The 21,410-nt window shown below is 32.2% G+C and overlaps 1 protein-coding gene across 1 annotated transcript in view; it reads right to left on the bottom strand.

Annotated features, from left to right (window-relative positions):
* The window catches only part of LOC139521352 (uncharacterized), a 48,149-nt gene that overhangs the window by 6,951 nt on the left and 19,788 nt on the right, over positions 1–21,410 (bottom strand). The window contains exons 9-13 of the mRNA XM_071314830.1: positions 20,355–20,417; positions 20,144–20,203; positions 18,367–19,592; positions 17,965–18,052; positions 17,499–17,549 (exon numbers count right to left, since the gene is read on the bottom strand). Of these exons, the coding sequence (XP_071170931.1) occupies positions 17,499–17,549; positions 17,965–18,052; positions 18,367–19,592; positions 20,144–20,203; positions 20,355–20,417 (1,488 nt within the window). The remainder of the gene's footprint in view (positions 1–17,498; positions 17,550–17,964; positions 18,053–18,366; positions 19,593–20,143; positions 20,204–20,354; positions 20,418–21,410) is intronic.

Raw genomic sequence — 21,410 nt, 5'->3', positions numbered from 1 at the left:
TAGATTGAATAAGCTTTCTTATTTTATATAATTATAATAAAAAAGTATTGTTAAAATGTTATAAATTCACGACTGAAGTGAAACTTTTTTTCTGAAAATTTGCGTAGGTCCACGGAAAATCCTTAATAAATCCTTAAATAGGTTTGGTAACGTGTTGAGGGGTATAAAATATGAAGTAAAACCGTTTTTTGCTCTTAATATAACAAAATCAGATCACAAAAACCCCGGATACGCAATTGTGTCAGTTTATTCGTGGCGAAGCGGAGATCAAAGGGAGATAACTCGGTACGCGCATCGTAGGATATTGCAAGTTCACAACAGTAAATTTGAGTAAAATTAATGATTGCAGATCTATTTCGAAGAGTTCTTGAATACCTTTCAATATTCCATTCTGAACATCCAAAGAACCAGAAATGGATTTAAAACATAATATTAAATCAACACAAAGATAACTGAACAAAAGCTGTATTGCAATCTGATATCCTGCAGTTATCATAAATCCTATTATATGTAATATTTCAAGTTTTGCTTTATATTTCTTCTTCTTTCTTATATTTGAATTCAAAAGTCCTGCAACCAACTGTCCTTTCAATTGAATTATTGATTGGATAATAACCTAAGCTGACCAGTATAAAATAAAATTTGAAAATGCTTTGTTGAAATAAAATAGTTGTATTATGTCATTAGATATACTGAATCAACTTCAAATTTGATCCAAATTAACATTTACCTGCTCTAAAATGCATAGTCAATTGGACTACAAAAATCTGAGACTACTTCAATGTATAACATAGAGATTGTGGTCACCTCCCATGTTATGGTAGTCTCAGACAAAAACAAAACTGACTTAAAACAGTATGTTCAGAATTTTTTTGAAAAAGGACAACAAAAAGAAATTTATTATTCTGATATCAGAAATAAATTCAAAGCGGAATGTCAGTTCTTTTAATTGAGATAACCAGTTTAATAACATTATTTACTATATAAAAAAAAACTCATGATATTATCTGGATTTACAATCATTGACTAAGCTTGTCATCAACTCACTTACTTTAAATGCTTTTAAAAGTTAACCTGTCAGTACTAAAATAAAGAAATGTGGTATAAGACAAGATATTTTATTCCAATTAAAGGGCATATGAAGAGCAAAGTAATGTACATGTATTACAATGATTTATATATAAGTATATATAATGGAACAATGATGTTGATATAAATCAGATAAATATGGAGATAACCAACTCCATTCTTAGATTTTAAACCACAGCCAGATCAGAGCCACACATATATTTGAAAAGGCATATAACAATTATATCTTCAATTAACAGGCAAATATTCCCAAAGGCCCATTTAAAACAATATCTGTACTCTATATATTGATAGTTTTCTGAGTTCAAAACATTTATTTTTCAACACTTTTCAATGCCTCTAGGTTTTCTTGAATGAAAAGCCAATTAGATTTGGCACTTGTGTTTAACTTTTCAATTTTTTTACAACTTATTATTATATTATCATTAAATTCTTTTCTTAAAACTTATAAAGGGGAAACTGACATTTATGGTATAGTTGCCAATGAGATAACATTCTGGAAACTTATCACCAGAGTCCAAGTCTCTGTTAGCAGTGACAGTTAAATCACAAGTCACTTTACATACATCAACAATCAATACATTCCATTGTTTTAAGGCAAATGAGGAAAATAAGAGTAACAATAGCTTTTGCCTTACTACATGCACAAGAGAACATTAGAAATTATAATATAAATAAGTAAATATCAGAGGCAAAAAAGACAGGACTTATAGCCACTGGACTTTTAGTAAAGTATGCCCTTACTAATCCTTAGAGGAGCTGCTGTATACTAGAAAAAATGATGTTGATGATTTAACCCCATCAATTAGCATTTTAGCATTACATTATTGTCAATTGCTATCTGTTCTATTTGTTCCAACCTGTTATGAGAGTCAAAATGTATACCTAGGGTGGGAATTAAACCCATGTACGTTCATTTACTTTATTGTTCTTTGTGTACATAAAATGTACATGTACATGAAATATATCAAATGCAAAAAATGCTGTAATGTATCATTACACCCTCACTAGTTAAGGACCAAGTAAAGGAAGTCCCTGCACCTACCTAGACGTATTTCTTGGGTAAGATGTATTATATAACTCTTGAAAGTATAACACGATAAAGGTTATTGGTAAGTATATAGTAACATCAACGTGCAATTCAGGTAAACACACTTTCAAACATAAACAATCTACCACGTGTTTGTCTGCTGTGCTTGAATTCAAAACGACCCATCAGACTTATTTACACAAATTTTTGCTCAAGCAGACAGTAAAATATGTCCGTTTACCATATGGGGTCTGTTAAGAATGGATTTGCTGTTATAAATTGTGTATGCATGGAAATATAAGGAAGATAACATTGATTTTTACCGTAACTTTTGAATACACAACATTCCCAAGGTATCCCCACAAAACACATGGCTACTTTGTAACGACGGCTGGTAACGTGTAGCCACTTTCTAACGGCAAATTTAATTGGATGATCTTCAAAGATCAATAATAAAATTGCTAATAAATGATTGGATACGAATTTGTGTCAGATTATAAATAGGTGAAAAAATGTAAACATTGAAATCCGCCATCTTGACGTAGGAAACAAACTAATTTTCAGTCTTGGATTAAAGGACATTGCGCACATTGCCAGCGTATCATGCATAAACAGTCATCTGCAAATATATCTTTCAATTTGTGTTTTACACTTACTTTTCTATGTTTTAGTTAATTTAATGTTTTAATTTACTACAGAATGGGACATCGTTCTCAAAGATGCCGCAGAAAAAATTATAGGTGGCGCTGTTTGTGGGCGTAAACATTTTACATACGGGTTCTTTTTTTGTCGACAAATTGACCTCTATCTGTCAGATTCAGGCGTTTGCCTTTCAACTGGATCCCGCTATATATAATCACCTTGTTCTATACCAGTCTAGTCTGCATTTACAAAAAATCGTAGACATGCATGGTAGAGGGAAACTACATACAATATAACGGATGAGCTGGAAATTTCAATCGGTGAGTAGAAATGAACAATATTTTAAAGCATGATGTCTGTCAGAATAATCATGGATCCACTATTTTGAAGGGAAAATGGGTCCGGGAAAATATGCACATTTCGTGCCTACCCTCATGCTTCATGTATGCACCAGGTATGAATCGACGTTCTATATCACCTCACTCTTGCATATTACACATCTTTCTATATATATAGTAGAATGTTCCAAGGCAAAGTAAGAATTTGGGCTTGTAAAAATTTTTCCCGGGATTGTAACCCCACCTTTTTAGAAGATCAATTGCATTTGAAAGGGTACATTTAGTTAGAACTCCCCTTTATCCTGATCCTGGTTTGGGACCCCCTTTTTTTAAATGGCTGGATCCATCCTGTTCATCATCTTACTGTGTTACACCCTACATGATGATGTGGGGCATTCACAATGGTTTGTTTTTGTGGGATGGTCTACTACAAAACCTATATTTATATTGTATATAAAAAAGAAGATGTGGTATGATTGCCAATGAGACAACTGTCCACAAGAGATCAAAATGACACAGACATTAACAACTACAGGTCACCGTACGGCCTTCAACAATGAGCAAAGTCCATACCGCATAGTCAGCTACAAAAGGCCCTGATAATGTAAAACAATTCAAACGAGAAAACTAACGGCCTTATTTATATAAGAAAATGAACGAAAAACAAATATGTAACACATAAACAAACGACAACCACTGAATTGCAGGCTCCTGTCCTGACTTGTATGTTAATGTATTGAAAACTGCACGACTCATCCTAAATTTGCTTGAAATATTTCTTACTGGATTTTTTTTAAATTGAGAATATATTCAAGTTGAATATTATGACAAAGCAAATATTTATGTGTAAACTGTGAAACTAGCATGTTTGAGTATGCATGTATATATATATTTAAAATAATTTCTAAGTCAAGAATAACAAAACATGGATATATGTTACAATTCTAAAGCATGTCTCATATTATCAATCAAGAACTATTAATCAAATCAGTGTAACTATATTTATTTTCATGTGAACTCTTGTCAGTTTAACTTTTTATATATTTGCCCAGTTAGCATAGTTAGTCAAAATTCAATTATGCCTATTAACTTGTTTTGGTCTTGGGGCTGCTTTCTCTTTTGCATATATACCCATCATCTCCTTTTAAACATGTTTCAAGTGTCTTTTAATTTATTCCGCTGTTAAAGGACTTTCCATTCAACAGTCATATTTTCTACATGTGTTAAATTGTTCTTTGACTACTTCATTGTTTGGTTGCTGTATCATTGATATATATATTCCACATCTCCTTTCATCATGCTTATTCACATCTGATTTCAGATACATGTATTTTGCCTTTTCCAAATTATTAAAATATTTTATTTATATTTATTTTTATATGTTTAACATTCAGTATGTGGGGGGTGATACAAAACAACTATCTGTAAGGCAAACATATTATATTATGTAAACATGGCCTATACTTAAGCGTTTTATGAATTTTATAGATATTTTAAATTTGTATTACAAAAAAACAACTTAATTAACTACATGGTATGTCTCAGATCATGGATTTAAATATTACCTTCATGCTCAGATCAATTTGGTTTAAAAGATACTTAACATGTTTTACATGTTTATATAATTCAACTTCAAAAATAAATAATTTAAAAAAAATATTTACTGAGCCCAGTTCATGACCATGTAAATGTGATATTAAAAAGGTAATAATCAGGATGTTAACACTGAAAAGTTAATTATCAGGACTTCTTATATACATGTTATATGTAATAAACAGATTAAGACACAACAGTTTCATGAGTTTATTGCCTTGAGAGGGATGAAAATTGAAATGTCATGGGTATTGAAGATGATTTTATAATGATATTAATAAATTTAAAATGTCCTTTTCAAATTGTGGATAAATTTATAATTGAAAGTAATTTAAAATTATGAAAAATATGAAACAACAGGATATAATCTTTTATTTTGGATATTATATTAAAAGTTTATCTAACATGTCTAAGTCATGCAGCCAAGTATTGATTTATCAACATAAAAATGGGTAAATTCTAATATAAAATAAAGAAAATGTGTTGTCTGGTTAAATAAACCACAATTTTGAAAGCATTATTTAATACAAGCTGTAATAAGTTAAAAGTATACCGGGTAATTAAGATGTCAAATTAAACTCATCTTATTACTACTAATCACAAGAAGGAAATACTAGCTTTTTTTAGGTAGCTAAAACTGTTTAAATTAAAGAAAGGGTTTTGCCTTTGAACAAAGATTCTACATTTCATGATTTACTTTAAAAAAAAAAAGGTTTATTCATTCATGACACAAAATGACATTCAACAATGCATTTTTTTTGGTCATCTTTGTAGCATTTATTTCCTATTAAAATGATCCAAAGAAATCACCTGTTATGTTTTAGAGAGAAATAACTTTTTCTGGCTTTAAATAATTGATCAAAACAATCTTATATAGTGCTAGCATCAATTAGACAGTAACCCTTCAATGAAGTACACACTTAAGAAAACATTAATGTAGAAAGAGAGAACATATTTTTTTGAAATAGAACCCCAAAAAAAGGGTAACTTTTATTCTTCTTCTCATACATATAAATTCAATTGTATAAGTCTCATAAATTCATTTGTGTACATCATAGAACTTTGTTGCCAAGAAATTATGATCACTAGTATTTGTACATGAATATATCTTCTATATAACATGTATAAATTTAAAGAAGTATTAACCCTTTCCTCCATAATGACGCTTTTTGACGCCACCCCCTTTACTCCATAATGACGCCTTTTGACACCTGTGTAGTGCCTCAGTTAAAACGTCTTGCCGAAGACATATGAGAATCAGACTTAATAAAAGTTGTATCTAATATAAACAGGTTATTCATGAGAATATCTGACTGGAATTTCATTGATGAAATATTTGTTTTAACAATGCATTTTAATACTTTAAACCTGATGATTTTTTTTTATTGAAAAATCCTATGCAAATCAAGTATGTTAAAAAATAATTTCCATGGAGTAAAGGGTTAAGTAATTATAATCATGATAATCATACAATATTAGATAAGTTTCAATACTTTATTCTTAATATATGTTTTTTTGTTTGTAGAATTCTCATTGGTTTGAGCATGATTCCCAGCCAGATTATGAAGCCGGCATAAAAAGGAAATACATATAGCATGTATAGATAGTTATCAAAAGTACCAGGATTATAATTTTATACGCCAGACGCGCGTTTCGTCTACATAAGACTCATCAGTGACGCTCATATCAAAATAGTTAAAAAGCCAAACAAATACAAAGTTGAAGAGCATTGAGGACCCAAAATTCCCAAAAGTTGTGCCAAATACGGCTAAGGTAATCTACTCCTGGGGTAAGAAAATCCTTAGTTTTTCGAAAAATTTAAAAGTTTTGTAAACAGAAAATTTATAAAAATGACCATATAATTGATATTCATGTCAACACCGAAGTGCTGACTACTGGGCTGGTGATACCCTCGGGGACGAAACGTCCACCAGCAGTGGCATCGACCCAGTGGTGTAAATAGTTATCAAAAGTACCAGGATTATAATTTTATACGCCAGACGCGCGTTTCGTCTACATAAGACTCATCAGTGACGCTCATATCAAAATAGTTAAAAAGCCAAACAAATACAAAGTTGAAGAGCATTGAGGACCCAAAATTCCCAAAAGTTGTGCCAAATACGGCTAAGGTAATCTACTCCTGGGGTAAGAAAATCCTTAGTTTTTCGAAAAATTTAAAAGTTTTGTAAACAGAAAATTTATAAAAATGACCATATAATTGATATTCATGTCAACACCGAAGTGCTGACTACTGGGCTGGTGATACCCTCGGGGACGAAACGTCCACCAGCAGTGGCATCGACCCAGTGGTGTAAATAGTTATCAAAAGTACCAGGATTATAATTTTATACGCCAGACGCGCGTTTCGTCTACATAAGACTCATCAGTGACGCTCATATCAAAATAGTTAAAAAGTATAGGTGACACTACGTATCTTGCATACCTGTAGCTGTAAATTGTGAAACAGTGGATTAATTCATAATTTGGTGTTACTGACTTTGGTGTTTTTGGAAATAACAAATAGGGCTTACAGCAATAAGCCATGATGTTGATGGGATTTCATAATAAATTGGACAAGAAGAAAATTGTGCATTGTACAAATAGCAAACTTACAATTTGAAAAAAAAGACTACATTACTTGATGACAGTGAATACCTTTGATAATTAATTCATTTGAAATTGAAATAATAATTTGGAATTAAGAGAATTCAAAGTTTTCTGGGAATATTAATATCATAGTGCATCATATTTGAATTCTATGAAATACCTTGGATGGTTATTCAAGAATAGCAAATTGGATTAATAAAAAAAATCATAGTTTCAGTGAATATCAATAGTGCATCATATCTGAATTCATGAATACCTTGGATAATAAATTTATATAAATTTGGAAATTGAGAATATCTGATTTGTGTGAAATTTATAGTACATCACATCTGAAGTTAATGCTTGCATTCCTCATGTTCCTATTGTTATATGTACCCCCAAGTTAACTTAAACTACCTTGATTACCCATGAAGGTCTGTCGTGGTGGGTCACTGCTTGCTGTACTTATATACAAATGTAAGAGTCTGAATGTACATACAGTATATTAATATAATCATCTAAATTAATGTTCATTCTGAACTGTCATTTTATACTGGTCAAAAACATTAAACAATACATGTACTTCAAAGTATCATTTTACATTTATTGTCTTGCCTTCCACAAAAGTCTTTTAAAGTTGATTGTATGCAGGACATAGGTATTACAATCTTGGGCTGATGACGTGAACTTTTTTATAAAGCTTTACATTTTAAAAGCTGAAAGAGCTGGATGCTTCTTATCTTCTTATCAATTTTTGTATTCAGATAGCTAATATGTTATGAAGTTTCAGTCTGTCATTATATGTCCATTGCACCTGACCTCATTTTCATGGTTTAGTGACTGCATGTAAAAATACTGTTTTTCTAACAGTGAGATGCTCTCTTATACAAGTACATTTTGTAATTGGATAAAAAAAATTGTATATACATTTGTACATGTATGTATATGATGTAAAAAAGAAGATGTGGTTACACTGGTATGATTGTCAATGAGCATGATGAGACAACTCTCCACAAGAGACCAAAATGACACAGAAATTAACAACTGTACATGTAGGTCACTGTACAGCCTTCAACAATGAGCAAAGCCCATACTGCATAGGCTAGTCGGCTATAAAAGGCCAGTCGGCTATAAAAGGCCACATGTAAAATAGTAAGTAAGTAATGACTTTCTCTAAGCTACCTTGAGGCCCTCATAAAGAACAAACATTACAAATATTACAAAGCTTACAGTTTCTAACATATTACTAATGACAATGTAAAACAATTCATATGAGAAATATGAGTTCAGCATAACTTAGATTTTTTTCAATTTATAAATCAAAATGGTTAGAACCGAGTACAGTAACTTTTATAATTTTCAAATAGTCACAAGAGCTTAAAAACAAACAAATTAATTCTAAAAGTGTCCATGTCGTATGAACTAAGCCCTCGGCAGTTTTCTATGGGGATAAGTTTGACAAGTGTGTATATTCCCGCTGGGTTTATAGTATATTGACCGTTATTATGAATTATGAAGTATTAAATGTGATTTGTAAATCTACGGGTATTGGAGGTAAAACCTTGCATGCATGAATGATTTCACAACTAGGTTATAAAAATTAAAACGTTGTCATTATGATTATTTCGAAAAGTGTCTTATGTTATAGTTAAAGATACATTTTTTTTTATAAATAAATTGAGACACCTTGTTCAATTTATCTGACAGGTGCATATATTAAACTATATGTTTTTAAGCATTAAATGCGCATAAACCAGTCCCTTGTGAAATTGCAGGTATCTAACAGTGGTCTGATTTTTTTCGAAGAGATGCGAGACAAGGGAGTGTCAATTGCGTTATTAATTTACAAGATTACCAGATAAGCGGGGAATCCCAAAATTTTCAGCGGCAGATATTTCAATTTGTTTTTTGTTTTTACAATCAGTTTCTATTTATACTAATGTATTAAATGGGTGTGGCAGTTGTGTCTTTTTTTTTATAACAACCTTTTTAAAAAATTGCATACGATGTGATTGTATTTAAAACAATTTAACCTATCCCGGACTGTCAGATAGAAATTTGGTATCCGTGACTTTTAGGTCTATAAAATGACTACCAATATTTGAAAGTTGCGACATTTATAAATTAATGGTTGTAGCAATCATATTTTAACTGTAACAACCTTTTCGACGTTTAAACAGTTTATTAACGACTGTTTCAACGTTTTGCGTGTTGGGGCAGTTATTAAATAACTGTTACAACTTTCAAAGGGTTGCAATAGTCGTATTATAACTGTGACAACATTTTTGGCGTTTGAACAGTTTATTTATGACTGTTACAACGTTTTCCGAGTTGGGACAGTTGTAAACCAACTGTTACAACTCGAAATTAGTTGTATCAGTCCTTTAATGTTTGTGACAGCTATTTCTAGCGTTGTTGCAGTCGATTTATGTTGGAGACAAACACTTTAAAAGTTGGGACAGTCACAAAATAACTGAAACAGTAAAATTTTACAACTGTTACAACTTTAACAAACAATTACAGTCTTAGAACGACTGTTACTGGTATGGACAGTTGTTATTTCGTCCAGTAGTGATACTACATATAAAAATATTAATTTTCCCTAACCATTTAGGTCACGGAAATTCCAAAATATGGCACCAGTAAGGAGAGTTGTACAAATAATGTGAATATACAGAACCCCCATCCAATTCATCTTTAACTAAAAGTATTCATCATTTTATATTTTATATGTACTAACAATATTCCATTTTTCTATAAATAAATTTTGTGTTTTTACTGTCTTCTGATTGGTTAAAATTATTAGTTTATTTTCAATGTTGTCAATTTTGATGGCGACACGCCCACTTTGACGTGTATTCATACGCCAGCATTTGTGTATGTTGTTATTGTTAATATAAATAATATAAAAAGTTCTTTAAGCCTTAGTTTTGATAGAAATTCATTTATAATGAATGGCAATAATTTATTTTGATTTTATTGAACCAAAAAACTAATTTTTGACTCTTCACATTTTACATAATCCGCTTCCCGGATTATTTAATGTGAAGAGTCAAAAATTAGTTTTATGGTTCAATAAATTCAAAATAACTAATAGCCATTCATTAAATAATTTGGATTAAAATGTCCAAAAATCTGAGTTAGAATAGGTCGAATGCCCCAAATAAACATTCCCTAATTGGTTGAAGCACTGTGGCGTCGATGTAAAGCATAGCAAGCCTCGATGTAAAGCACATGCTTCACAGAAATAAGGAGAGATTTACAAATAATGTGAATACACAGACCCTCAATCCAATTTATGTATTGCTAAAAATAATCAAGTGTTCATCATTTTCTGTTTTGATTCTGCTAACAACATTCTATTTTTTCTATAATTCCATTTGAAATATGTGAAACCTCGCAATGAAAATAGATGGCCCCAATGATGTAAAAGCAACCAAAAAAACTTTCCGTTAATATGTTAACATCTTGAACTTCGACCCTGGGTTCAAAGGGTTAATAAACCGATTCACAAAGTGAAGTATACAGGCAACTTCGTTTACAGAAATATATACACACTTTATCAGTAATATATTGTCATGCTTCTGCATATCCACGTTTTTTTGTATGCTGAACTTCAGTCAAATTCAATTCTATACAAACTTTATTACGTTAAGCAATGGGAGTAAGAATATTTTTTGCGCCAATTTAACCTTGACCAGCATCATCGTCAGTATCAAAATTGTTTATCGCAATCATTGTGAAATTTCACTGACATAGGGTTTATTAATATAGAGTAATTTTGGTAAGTATGGCTTATTTATGTTAAAGTTCTCCAGATGTGCTTCTCTAGACATCTTTGACGGTCAGTTTAATCCCATTTATCTCAATATTATCCCCGATGACAGAAATGTCAACCCGACCTATTCGTGTCAAAAGTGAAAATCTAATCTATTTGATGAACTAATTTCTTCTAAAACTGTACATGCATTATTTCTGTATTATTTGATAACCAATCACATATGCGTTGCATGATGATGGGAACTGTTTGAGCGAACTGTCTAGTGTACTGCAAGATCGATGCAAATTGTGACGTCAGTGAGTGATCACGTGACATTATTATTTGTAAACAAACCAGCTCCTCATGTAACACGTGTCTCAGTCTGAACTATTATACATTCAAAGTGCAATCAATCTTTCAATCGCTATTTTATGATATTTTAGTGTCTGTTTTTTGGTTTGCATAGCAGTAGTGGAAGTAAACTCAAGGTTATTATGTACCGATTATCAGGTTGTCTGCATGTTGATATCGTAAAATATCAGCTGCGTGACATAATATGAAGCTTTTTGTCGGGTAAGCGCAGCGAACGAGATCAAAAAGCCTTCATATTATGTCGAGCAGCTGATATTTTACAATATTAATATGCCGATAACCTGATAATCGATTTATCGGGCTGTATTTGCGTCTTTAGGAAGTATTGTCTTAGTTTCACCAGCAACCGGAAGTTGACTTGATAAGTTCAGGTCAAACTTATCAACGTTGGTTCAAACATTATGACGTCGCTGATATGTCCGGGTCAAAGTTATTAAGGCCAGGTCAACATATTTGACGTCACAAAGCCGTGATATGGAGTTTTATTAAGAGCTGAGCAGATTGATATAGACAGTTGGACGACCGATAAATAAAATTATTTGTCTCTTTTCGTCTGTGGTACATGCGTTTGAGGTCCGGTTTAATTTGTACGCATGAAATCTCTAGTCTAAGAAAAGCTAGTGATAGAACCTTAACCAGATAAGCAACTGTCTAGGGCCAAGTAAAGTAGGTGAAAAAAAAACCAGTATTGGTACTATTACGCAGAACCATAAACAGATGCAAAGACAGACCCAGGGGGTGGCAGTGGCGGATCCAGAACTTTTCATAAGGTGGGGCCCGCTCCAGTCATGCTTCAGTGATTCCCTATATAATCAACAAAATTTTTCCAACGAAAAGGGGGGAGGGGTCTGCCCCCTAGATCCTCCTATTGGTGGGGAAAATTTAGTTGATTATATAGGAAATCATCAAAGCTTGACAGGAGTGGGCAGCCCTTTGGAAAGTCAGAGGCCACCCCTTTATGAAAAGTGCTGAATTGTCACTGAGATTTGCAGGTTTTCTTTGTAAAGATACCTTAAAATATCAACAACTCTGACTGAGTACACAATTTGATTCATTTTTAATTAGCTCATTAGCTGGGCTCACCCCGCTAAAAATATTCATTGCGGCTCACTGGCAAATATCTTACTATACTCATGTGTAGAAAAACTGATAATCTATACATGTGTGTGAGGAGTAGTTAGCTTAAATATAGCTAAATTTGGAAAATTTGAAAATGACTTGGGGAATGAAGATGTAGTAAAGACCGAATATCAGTTTTGGTCTTATATATGTAGTACTTTAAAATTTTAGTCTTGCATGTATATATGTGTACATATCACTGTTTCAGTGGCAATGGTAAATAGACACTGAAGTCTTGGATAACATTTTATAGTTTTGAATGTTTCTTCATCAGTTGACTTAAATTAGGTGGAGCCAGGAGGTGTGTTCTTATTTCCAACAGAGGAGCGCTCAACCTATATCAATTTGTGCATGAAGCAAATTGATAGTTGCTAGATACTGAATGATTATACCACAAGAAAGTTTTAACCTGTGCATATATACCTAAAATACAATAAAAAAAAACATGTCTTTTTCAGGACTTCTGATCCAACCATGTAGTATGGCATTTTATTGAGATATGTTTATGGTCAATGGATGTTCATGAAGAACCTGCAGTACAAAGTATATCACTGGATTTAGCTCTTTGTCTAAGTGTATTATTAAAGTGCTTTGCTTTGAGCTCAGTTCATTGTTATGCAATTCATTCTTTGTGAAATAAAGAATTGACAGACAACTCTCATGTACAAGGATTTGTCAAAGTAGTATCATCTCTTTCTTCAATGTAAGTAATAGGGAGATAAAAAGCATATATCGATTTGAACCAAACATTATATGTCCTTTGACCAAAGGAGTAGGTTCAGTAAGACCCATTTTTGGCCCCAAAATATAGCAGTTTTAGAAAATTGTGAATATGTAATCGTTAAGATATTTATTGAAAAGTAGAATGCTTCTGCTATATAAATATGGGCTGTTTTTGACAATAAAATGCATATATATCGAGTACTAGCATCATTAAGTCGTGCTAAGTTACTGAAATCTTCACAATTTGATCATTTTAGTTAAATTTTAGACGGTTTCCGTCTGAAACGAAAGTGGCCGCATTCGTGTTCATCCATAATATTGAAATGTAAGTTGTATTTTATGATAATACATAATATATATAAAGGTTGAGGATGAACACGGATGCGGCCACATTCATTTTTGACAAAAACCATCTGAAAAGTGACGATTTTTGGCATATTTGATAGATTTTTCATATTTAAGCTTGAATCGGAGCATTTTTAATGACGTAATCAGTTAAAATCTTTCCCATAAACTAATTGAATCAATTGAAATAGACACTTAAGTGTTTAAAAAGCGTCTAAATTTTTTCGTAAGATGAACTTGAAAATTGAGGCCGAAACCTACTCCAAATAACAGAACAAATTTACCCGACAATGCTACTCCCGCTACTAGCAATATGATGCTAGGTTGTTTTAATACATCTGTACTGCCTACTGATGACTTGGTCCTGAGTGTAAATGGTCATTCGATTATGTTTTAAAAAAATTATAAGGCCTATCTGGCCTAATTGATTTCTAAAACTATGTTTCATTGTACATGTTTAACATTTTTCATTCAATTGTTTATTTCTAATAAATTTGTGTGAATTAACATTGTAACAGTAAATGTTAATTACTACACTTTCATACCACAACACATACTGTATTTGTGGTACATGTATCACTTATATTTGTATCTATATAACAAACAAAAATGAAAAGAGAATAATTTTGCTATACCTTTTGAATACTATAACTTTTTAGATATTTAGACATATTAAGACTAATTAAGTAGATGTTGATAATATCCACTTGACATGCTTGAAATTCTATTAGTCAGATTACTTTTGGAGCAGTTTTGAGTCTTTGAAGCATGCTCAAAAAAGTTCTTTTGGTGAAATCATTTTCATATTTGTCAACTTTTTTTTGCTTCGACCAGCTTTGGAGTAAATATTATCAAAGAATTGATAAAAGTCAGCACAGAAGTTTACTTCCTAGCTCATCTAGCCCTAGCATCTTCTCAGGCATTGTCATCACTAAAATCCAATAAATGTATTCTAATCTGAGGAACAATTCGATCCTTTAACAAAATTATTTACTAATATAAATAGAACCATACAAATAGTAAGCAAATACATATAAAAAAAAGATGTGGTATGATTGCCAATGAGATAATTCTCCACAAGAGACCAAAATGACACAGAAATTAACAACTACAGGTCACCGTAAGACCATCAACAATGAGCAAAGCCAATTCCGCATAATCATCTATAAAAAGGCCCTGAAATGACAATGTAAAACAATTTAAACGGGAAGACTAACGGCCTTATTTACTAAAAATAAATGAGAACGAATATGTAACACATAAACAAACGACAACCACTGAATTACAGGCTCCTTATATCATGTTCTCAAATCTAGATGTCATCTCCCTTTTAGAAAAAAAAAACCACATGAAAAAATGAACCTAGAAAAATGTATTATGTGTTGCTCTCCTAGCTACAAAATGTATCCAAAATCAAAGATGTGGAACATATTCTAACATAATCATTTGGTAACTAATGCAATTAATTTCTCTTCCATGCCCGTCTTGAACATCAAAACTAAATAATAAATAAACAACACTCCTAATGCTCAGATTGTTTGTCTTCGTGCAACACAACTAATAACACCATATAGGAAAAACATAGAACTCCTTTTGTCATAAGACACTGTCAAACATCCAAACATACTATCCACACTCATATGTGTCCACACTTGTTTGTATTAAAAGATATGTAATCAATAGTAACATCCAACATTTTTTAAAATTATGATCTGTTCAGAAACAACAAAGATAAATATGACGTGTTGTCATTGACACAATAAGCTACTGAAAAGACACACACCTTTCTTAGTTTTCGTCACAATCATGAAAGAACATTTTCACAATATAGTTGTTCCACATATATACAGTGTATATTTCAGTTCCTAACACGTTGTTTGTCAACTTGTGTGATCAAGTCATGACAGTAAAAAGGCAAACAAAACGATACATCCCGTATAGAAAGTTAGAGCAAATAGTTTACTTTATCATATGAATAATTTAACTAAGATCAATTCTCTGGTCTTCTTTCCATTGATAGTTCAGTTTGTTTTTGGTGAGAATAAGTAGTCTTGAGAAATGTTCGAGTGTTTGAATAAATAAAAAGGTATAATAGTGTCATGTAAAGAAATAGACTGGGATGACAGTCTGTGTACATAGATGACTGACAAAGTCAGCCGTTAGTCTCCAGACCACTAGTATTGGTAAATATAGGTAGGATGTTTAAAGTGGACAAAATGTATCAGGTTATCAGAGCCTGACGCCGAAATGCTCCCGGACACTATTCTGTCATATAACACAAACACACATGAAATTCGTACAATTTCGTTTCTATATTCTAAGACCTACTTTGGCGTGTATATTAATACGTCTATCTAATCCTATAATGAAGACGAATAGTAATGCAATATTTTATCAAGTTGAGAACAAAATGGTAAGAGACCCTTCCCAATTAACATCAATCGTAACTACTCGGCCATTCTCGCTATGCAGTACAAAGTTATTTCTTCGTGCAACCAGAAAGGCCGACTAGTTCCGATTGCAATTAACATACGATAAAACAATGTAAAATGTAACATGGAATAAACAAAATATTTATCTGACTTGGGATTAGAAATTTCCTTATTCTTTCCTTATTCTTTTCTTTACTTTTTCGTGTTTTATTCATAACTACAGTGTGTTAGCCATGTGAAATTAGAAACATCTTTCATTGATGCAGTCCCTGAATTATTATAGTTTTATACAAAAACTTGATTCTTGTTGTCTCTGTGCATGCTTTTTTTTGTCGACTACTTTCTGTAAAGGGACAGTAGACTTTTTGGTTATTCAAGGATTAATTAGTTGAAAAAAACTTTTGAAAATATCATCTATATAGAAGTGTTTAATTGCATGAACGCCGTATTGAAGATATACATACTAAACCGTAAGTTAACCTTACAAATCGAAACATTACAACACTAAATAATTTTAAGGAACAACATGTTTTTGTTCATTATATATCACAGATTTAAAGAGAATAATTATGACTTAATTGTTACTACGTGAATTTTTCTTATAAGCCTACATTTCAGTTCACAAAATTATACTTAGATCACTTTTAAATGATAATAATTAGAGAATATACTATTGGATTAGGCATTTTCAAACGCAGGAAAGTAATTTCATTTGTTCTTGAACTTTTTTTTTTTATTCAAAAAATATTCTGTTCATAGCATACTTCAGTTGAATCAGAGCCTCTGATTCTGATTTGTTGTTTTTACCTAATATAAATTAAATAGGTATTTTTTCAGAGATAAGTGCCTGCGAGTTGAAAAACGAAAACTGTCGCCTTCCTTATTAAGATTGTACCATACGGAGTCTATGATGGGTTGTTTTAAATTCATTGATATTTTATCTTATTTCTATCTTAAAAGGGTTAACAACAAACAGCAGATTCGTGCAAACCATGAACAGGTAACACTATATGAATGTCAACATCACAAACTCTATTTTAATTAAAAAGACATAATAATTGTTTTAAATCATTCATTCATTCTATTAGATCAGTACAGTCACATTTGCCTCTCTTTGTTGACATATTATATTGGGGTATTTGTTTGAACTAGAAATGTAGTTCCTTTTTTCGATACGATGTAACGGGAAACCGTTCATCATGTTTCTGATGACTGGCATTACTTCATTATTACTTAAAAGATTATAACTAAGTCAATATGACAGATAAAGGAAACCAACACATTTCTTAAAAATATGTTACAGACTTAAAAGCACCAAGACTTTTTAATATCTTGTATCTTTATAAATAACAAAAAATATTATTATTATACGGCTCTGACATCAAATAAAACTATCGTCCTGAACATGCATGAAATATTTGCCACTGGACGAGAAGCAACACACAATCAATCAATTAAATAAGACTCACCTCGTGGAGCAGTTGCTAAATCTTCATCTATTAATCCATCACCATCATCATCTATAATTAAATGATACAATTTTAGATGTAAATGTAGAATTGTTATCCATGCACCTACATTGGAATGGAAGAGGTTAATTCTATATTACACATACTTCAATGAAAATGTATCTTAAATAAGTGTCTATAGTTCCTTACTTTAAAGTAATCTTTAAGCAACAACAGACAATGACTGAAAGAAAAACTTGACACAAAGACATACAAAACTATGAAAATAAACCTACACAAAATCGAAAACTCAAATATATCAAAACTGATTATTGAGAAAGAAGTACACTCTTGGCTGCAGCAGATGCATTATATCTCTTCTTTTTCTATTTTACAAGACATAACAATAATCTCAAAAACTGTTTTCGTATCATACAGTAAGAATGAGTAAATCGCATTTAAAAGAAAAAATAGATATATGACTTACCAATGCCATTGTCAGTTTCCTCGTCAATCCATCCATCACAATCGTTATCCACTATATCACCAGCCACTGTCGATGTGGTGCTACATGGCTGAATTATAAAAGAATAACTTTTTGATAAATGTAATAAGGAAGAGACAAACAAAACTCCCGAACACATCTCATATATCAAGTAAGCAGCAAACAAAAAATATGTTACCCATGCGCAAGACGTACAATTGGATCATTATGACAAATGTGTATGACATACATTGTAGCTAGTTCGGAAACGAAGATGGTTTCAAGAGAATACAAACTGAAATATTCTTAATTGTATGAGGATTTAATCAAAACCAAACCAAAAAATAATTAAACAGACATTAAACAACGTCTCAAATTTGATTGTTTAATAAAGATAAATCTCACCCCATTAATAGTTGCAAGTCTGAATCCACATGCGTAAGCATATGAGTTAGTCTGAGCATTGCCAAATGCTATGGACATAAATGTTGAAGAAGGGTCGTTGTTGAAGATTGAGTGAGAACCGGGTGTGATATCGAACGTTGCAGCAACCAAACTTGCTGATCCAGAGATAGAAGCCCAACTTGTACTGGCCGCAACATTATCTACCATCAAATCGGAAGCTTTTGACGTATCTATGACAACCACTGCATAATTTGTGAAATCGCCAGTAGGAGTTTCTACAGTGCTAAATGTATAGTCAGAGGGAAATTGGGGAAGAGGTGGTACAACTGTCATCTGTGGATCACCGCCATTAGGTGCATCTCCATTCTGGTTACTAACAGTTTTTCCGAACATAACGACCATGACTGCTTTATCAGATGTGATGGTTTTATAATCCCCTGTGTCAACATTCAGTTCAATGTATTCGTGTGCATTTATGGATCCATGTGTTGTACCGCCCAATGAAACGGTGGTAGAATCTTCACTTGCCACTATTCTGAAGTAATCACCTGCGTTTCTATCTGGTGTACTTATGGTGACGAAGTCTTTGCCCCAAGTGTCCACTGCCATCATCTGTTCTACAAGATGGTCAGAGCTGCCACCTGTCATGGTATCAAAGACGCCAACCTTTCTGGCACCACTAAAAACTGTTACAGGATTCGTCGATTCGATCCTTGTTCCAGTGAAGTCACCGTTGCTTTGGTAGCAGTGAAATGTCTGGTAGCGATCAAGAACAACTGTGAACGAATCGCCGTTGGAATATGTGTTCCCATTGTAATTAACTGATAAGGTGGTGGAAACAAATGTCGGAAGTGTAATAGTCACAGTAGTACCATCGGTTACACCGGTGATCATAAACTGTCCATCGGAGGACCACGTGATCAGTATGTATTCTGTTCCAAGTGTATCGGTGGGAAAAGCAACGAAGCCATCGGTAGAGTACGTTTCCTTGTTAACTCCAAACACTGTTATTTCTTCTGTAGCCTCAATCAAAATTCCTTTGTTGCTTAGTTCAACGCCAGTCCCTCTCAGATTGTAAGATAGACTTATTTTTTCTATATTTCCTCTGCTGACAGTGGTTGATCCAAGAGTTGTTCCGGGTGAGTAAAGTGGTGCGGTAATGGTTACATCTGCAGGTGTGTTTGAAGATGTTGTTACAAACAACTCGAGGTCATTTCCGTTTGTACCTTTTAAGAGATAAAAAGATGAAAAGAACCTGATCTATTTGAATTATAATGTTTTTTTAGTAAAAAGTAAAAAATGACGAATATAATTTTACAACTGTATCAATTTTATTCTTTTTGATTATTTTCATCAGAATATACATAAATAATGTAATTGTTGATTTTTTTTTATTTTTCTTTACGTATTCTCTATATTTGATATTATTGTATAGTTAATTTGGGGAATATGTCAAAGAGACAGCAACCAGACTAAAGAACAGATACCAGCCGAATGCCATCAGTGGGCCTTCAACGCAGCGAGAAAATCCCGCACCTGGAGGTGGTCTTCAGTTGCCCCTTAAATGAGAATGTGTACTAGTTCAGTGAAAATAGACGTCATACTAAACTCCAAAACATACAAATGAACTAAAAAAAAAAGACAAGACTCACAAAGACCAGAGGCTCCTATTTTTGGATAGGCGCAAAAATGCGGTTGGGTTAAACATTTTATGTGAGATCTCAACTCTCACCCGATACCTCTAGTGTTATACTTTGAAAGAAGGGTCATTACTTACCACCATATATTAAATTATCCATAAAACCAAACAAGAATTCTGTGCCTTGATTATCCCGACCTGAAAAAATGAGTTATTGTTTAACATAATATTAATCATGACACAGTAGTATTGTTATGTAAAGAACAATGCATTTAGCATATTTTTTTTTTTATATAATTTTCCCAAAAGCTTTGTACATTTCCCCTTATAGTTTTGTTATTTAGCTTACCTTGTCCAAGACAAGCGCCAAAGAGGGCCACCAAAACCAAAGCTGTCCTCATAACTCGCTTTTAAATCTGTAATAAATAAGCATGCCTAACAAGTAAGGTCAACGGAAATAGATAAAATCAAACACAAAAGCTATAATTAACAAATACAAAAGTTTTTAATCAACAAATGCAAAAACTACTATCAACAAAGGCAAAAGCTATTATCAACAAATGTAAATGGAATTATCATAAAATGCAAATGCAATTTAATTGAATCAACAAATGCAAAAGCTATAATCAACAAATGTAAAAGCTATTATCAGCAATTGCAATAGCTATTGGCAACAAATGCAAATGTTATTATTTCAAAAAGGCGAAAGCTATTATGAACAAATACAGAATATACTATACATCGTGTCTTCTTAAGGGTCTATGTCTAAGAAAATCGACTATCGTTGTTTCAAAATGTAGCAGTTTCAGAATATATATTTATTTTTATCCAACGCAATCATAGGTTTAAACGTAGTTTTCAATTTAGACTCGTTTATATTTTTTCGTTTGGGCTTGTATCATATTTTCCCTCCGGTGTTAACTCCCTTTTCTGAAGCTTGTGACAAAGTAAATATAATATGATAAATAATGAATATATATGGATTTCACATTCCCTTATATATGTTTGGGGGAGAAAATTAAACACAGAAGCGCAATGTAAATAAAACAAAAACGTCAGGCGTCAACTTGTACATTTGTACTCGCTGTTAAATTCCATAAGGAAAATTTCTGACTAGTACCTTGTTTTAATGTGTAAGACTAATGATATAACTATATACCTACCGTTCTGTTCTTTTTGGACCAGAGGTCCTTTTGTTTAAACTGTTAGCCTCAATATGTTTCAAAGCGAAAAAAAAAAACAACCCCAAACAAAAGCATTATAATACATACCGTTTGTGTTCCTAGACTTGAAGATGAAGAGTTTTAGAAAGATCCCAATTTTTATTGCTGTAATCTTCTTTACTAGTTAATATACTTCGAACTTTTGGTCGTATTTTAATGAAATAATTATGAAATTCGAAACC

This window comes from Mytilus edulis, chromosome 4 (assembly GCF_963676685.1).
Source record: "Mytilus edulis chromosome 4, xbMytEdul2.2, whole genome shotgun sequence".
NCBI classification, from domain to species: domain Eukaryota; kingdom Metazoa; phylum Mollusca; class Bivalvia; order Mytilida; family Mytilidae; genus Mytilus; species Mytilus edulis.
Note: the sequence above shows the minus strand (reverse complement) of the source record. Positions and strands in the feature narration are given on the sequence as shown.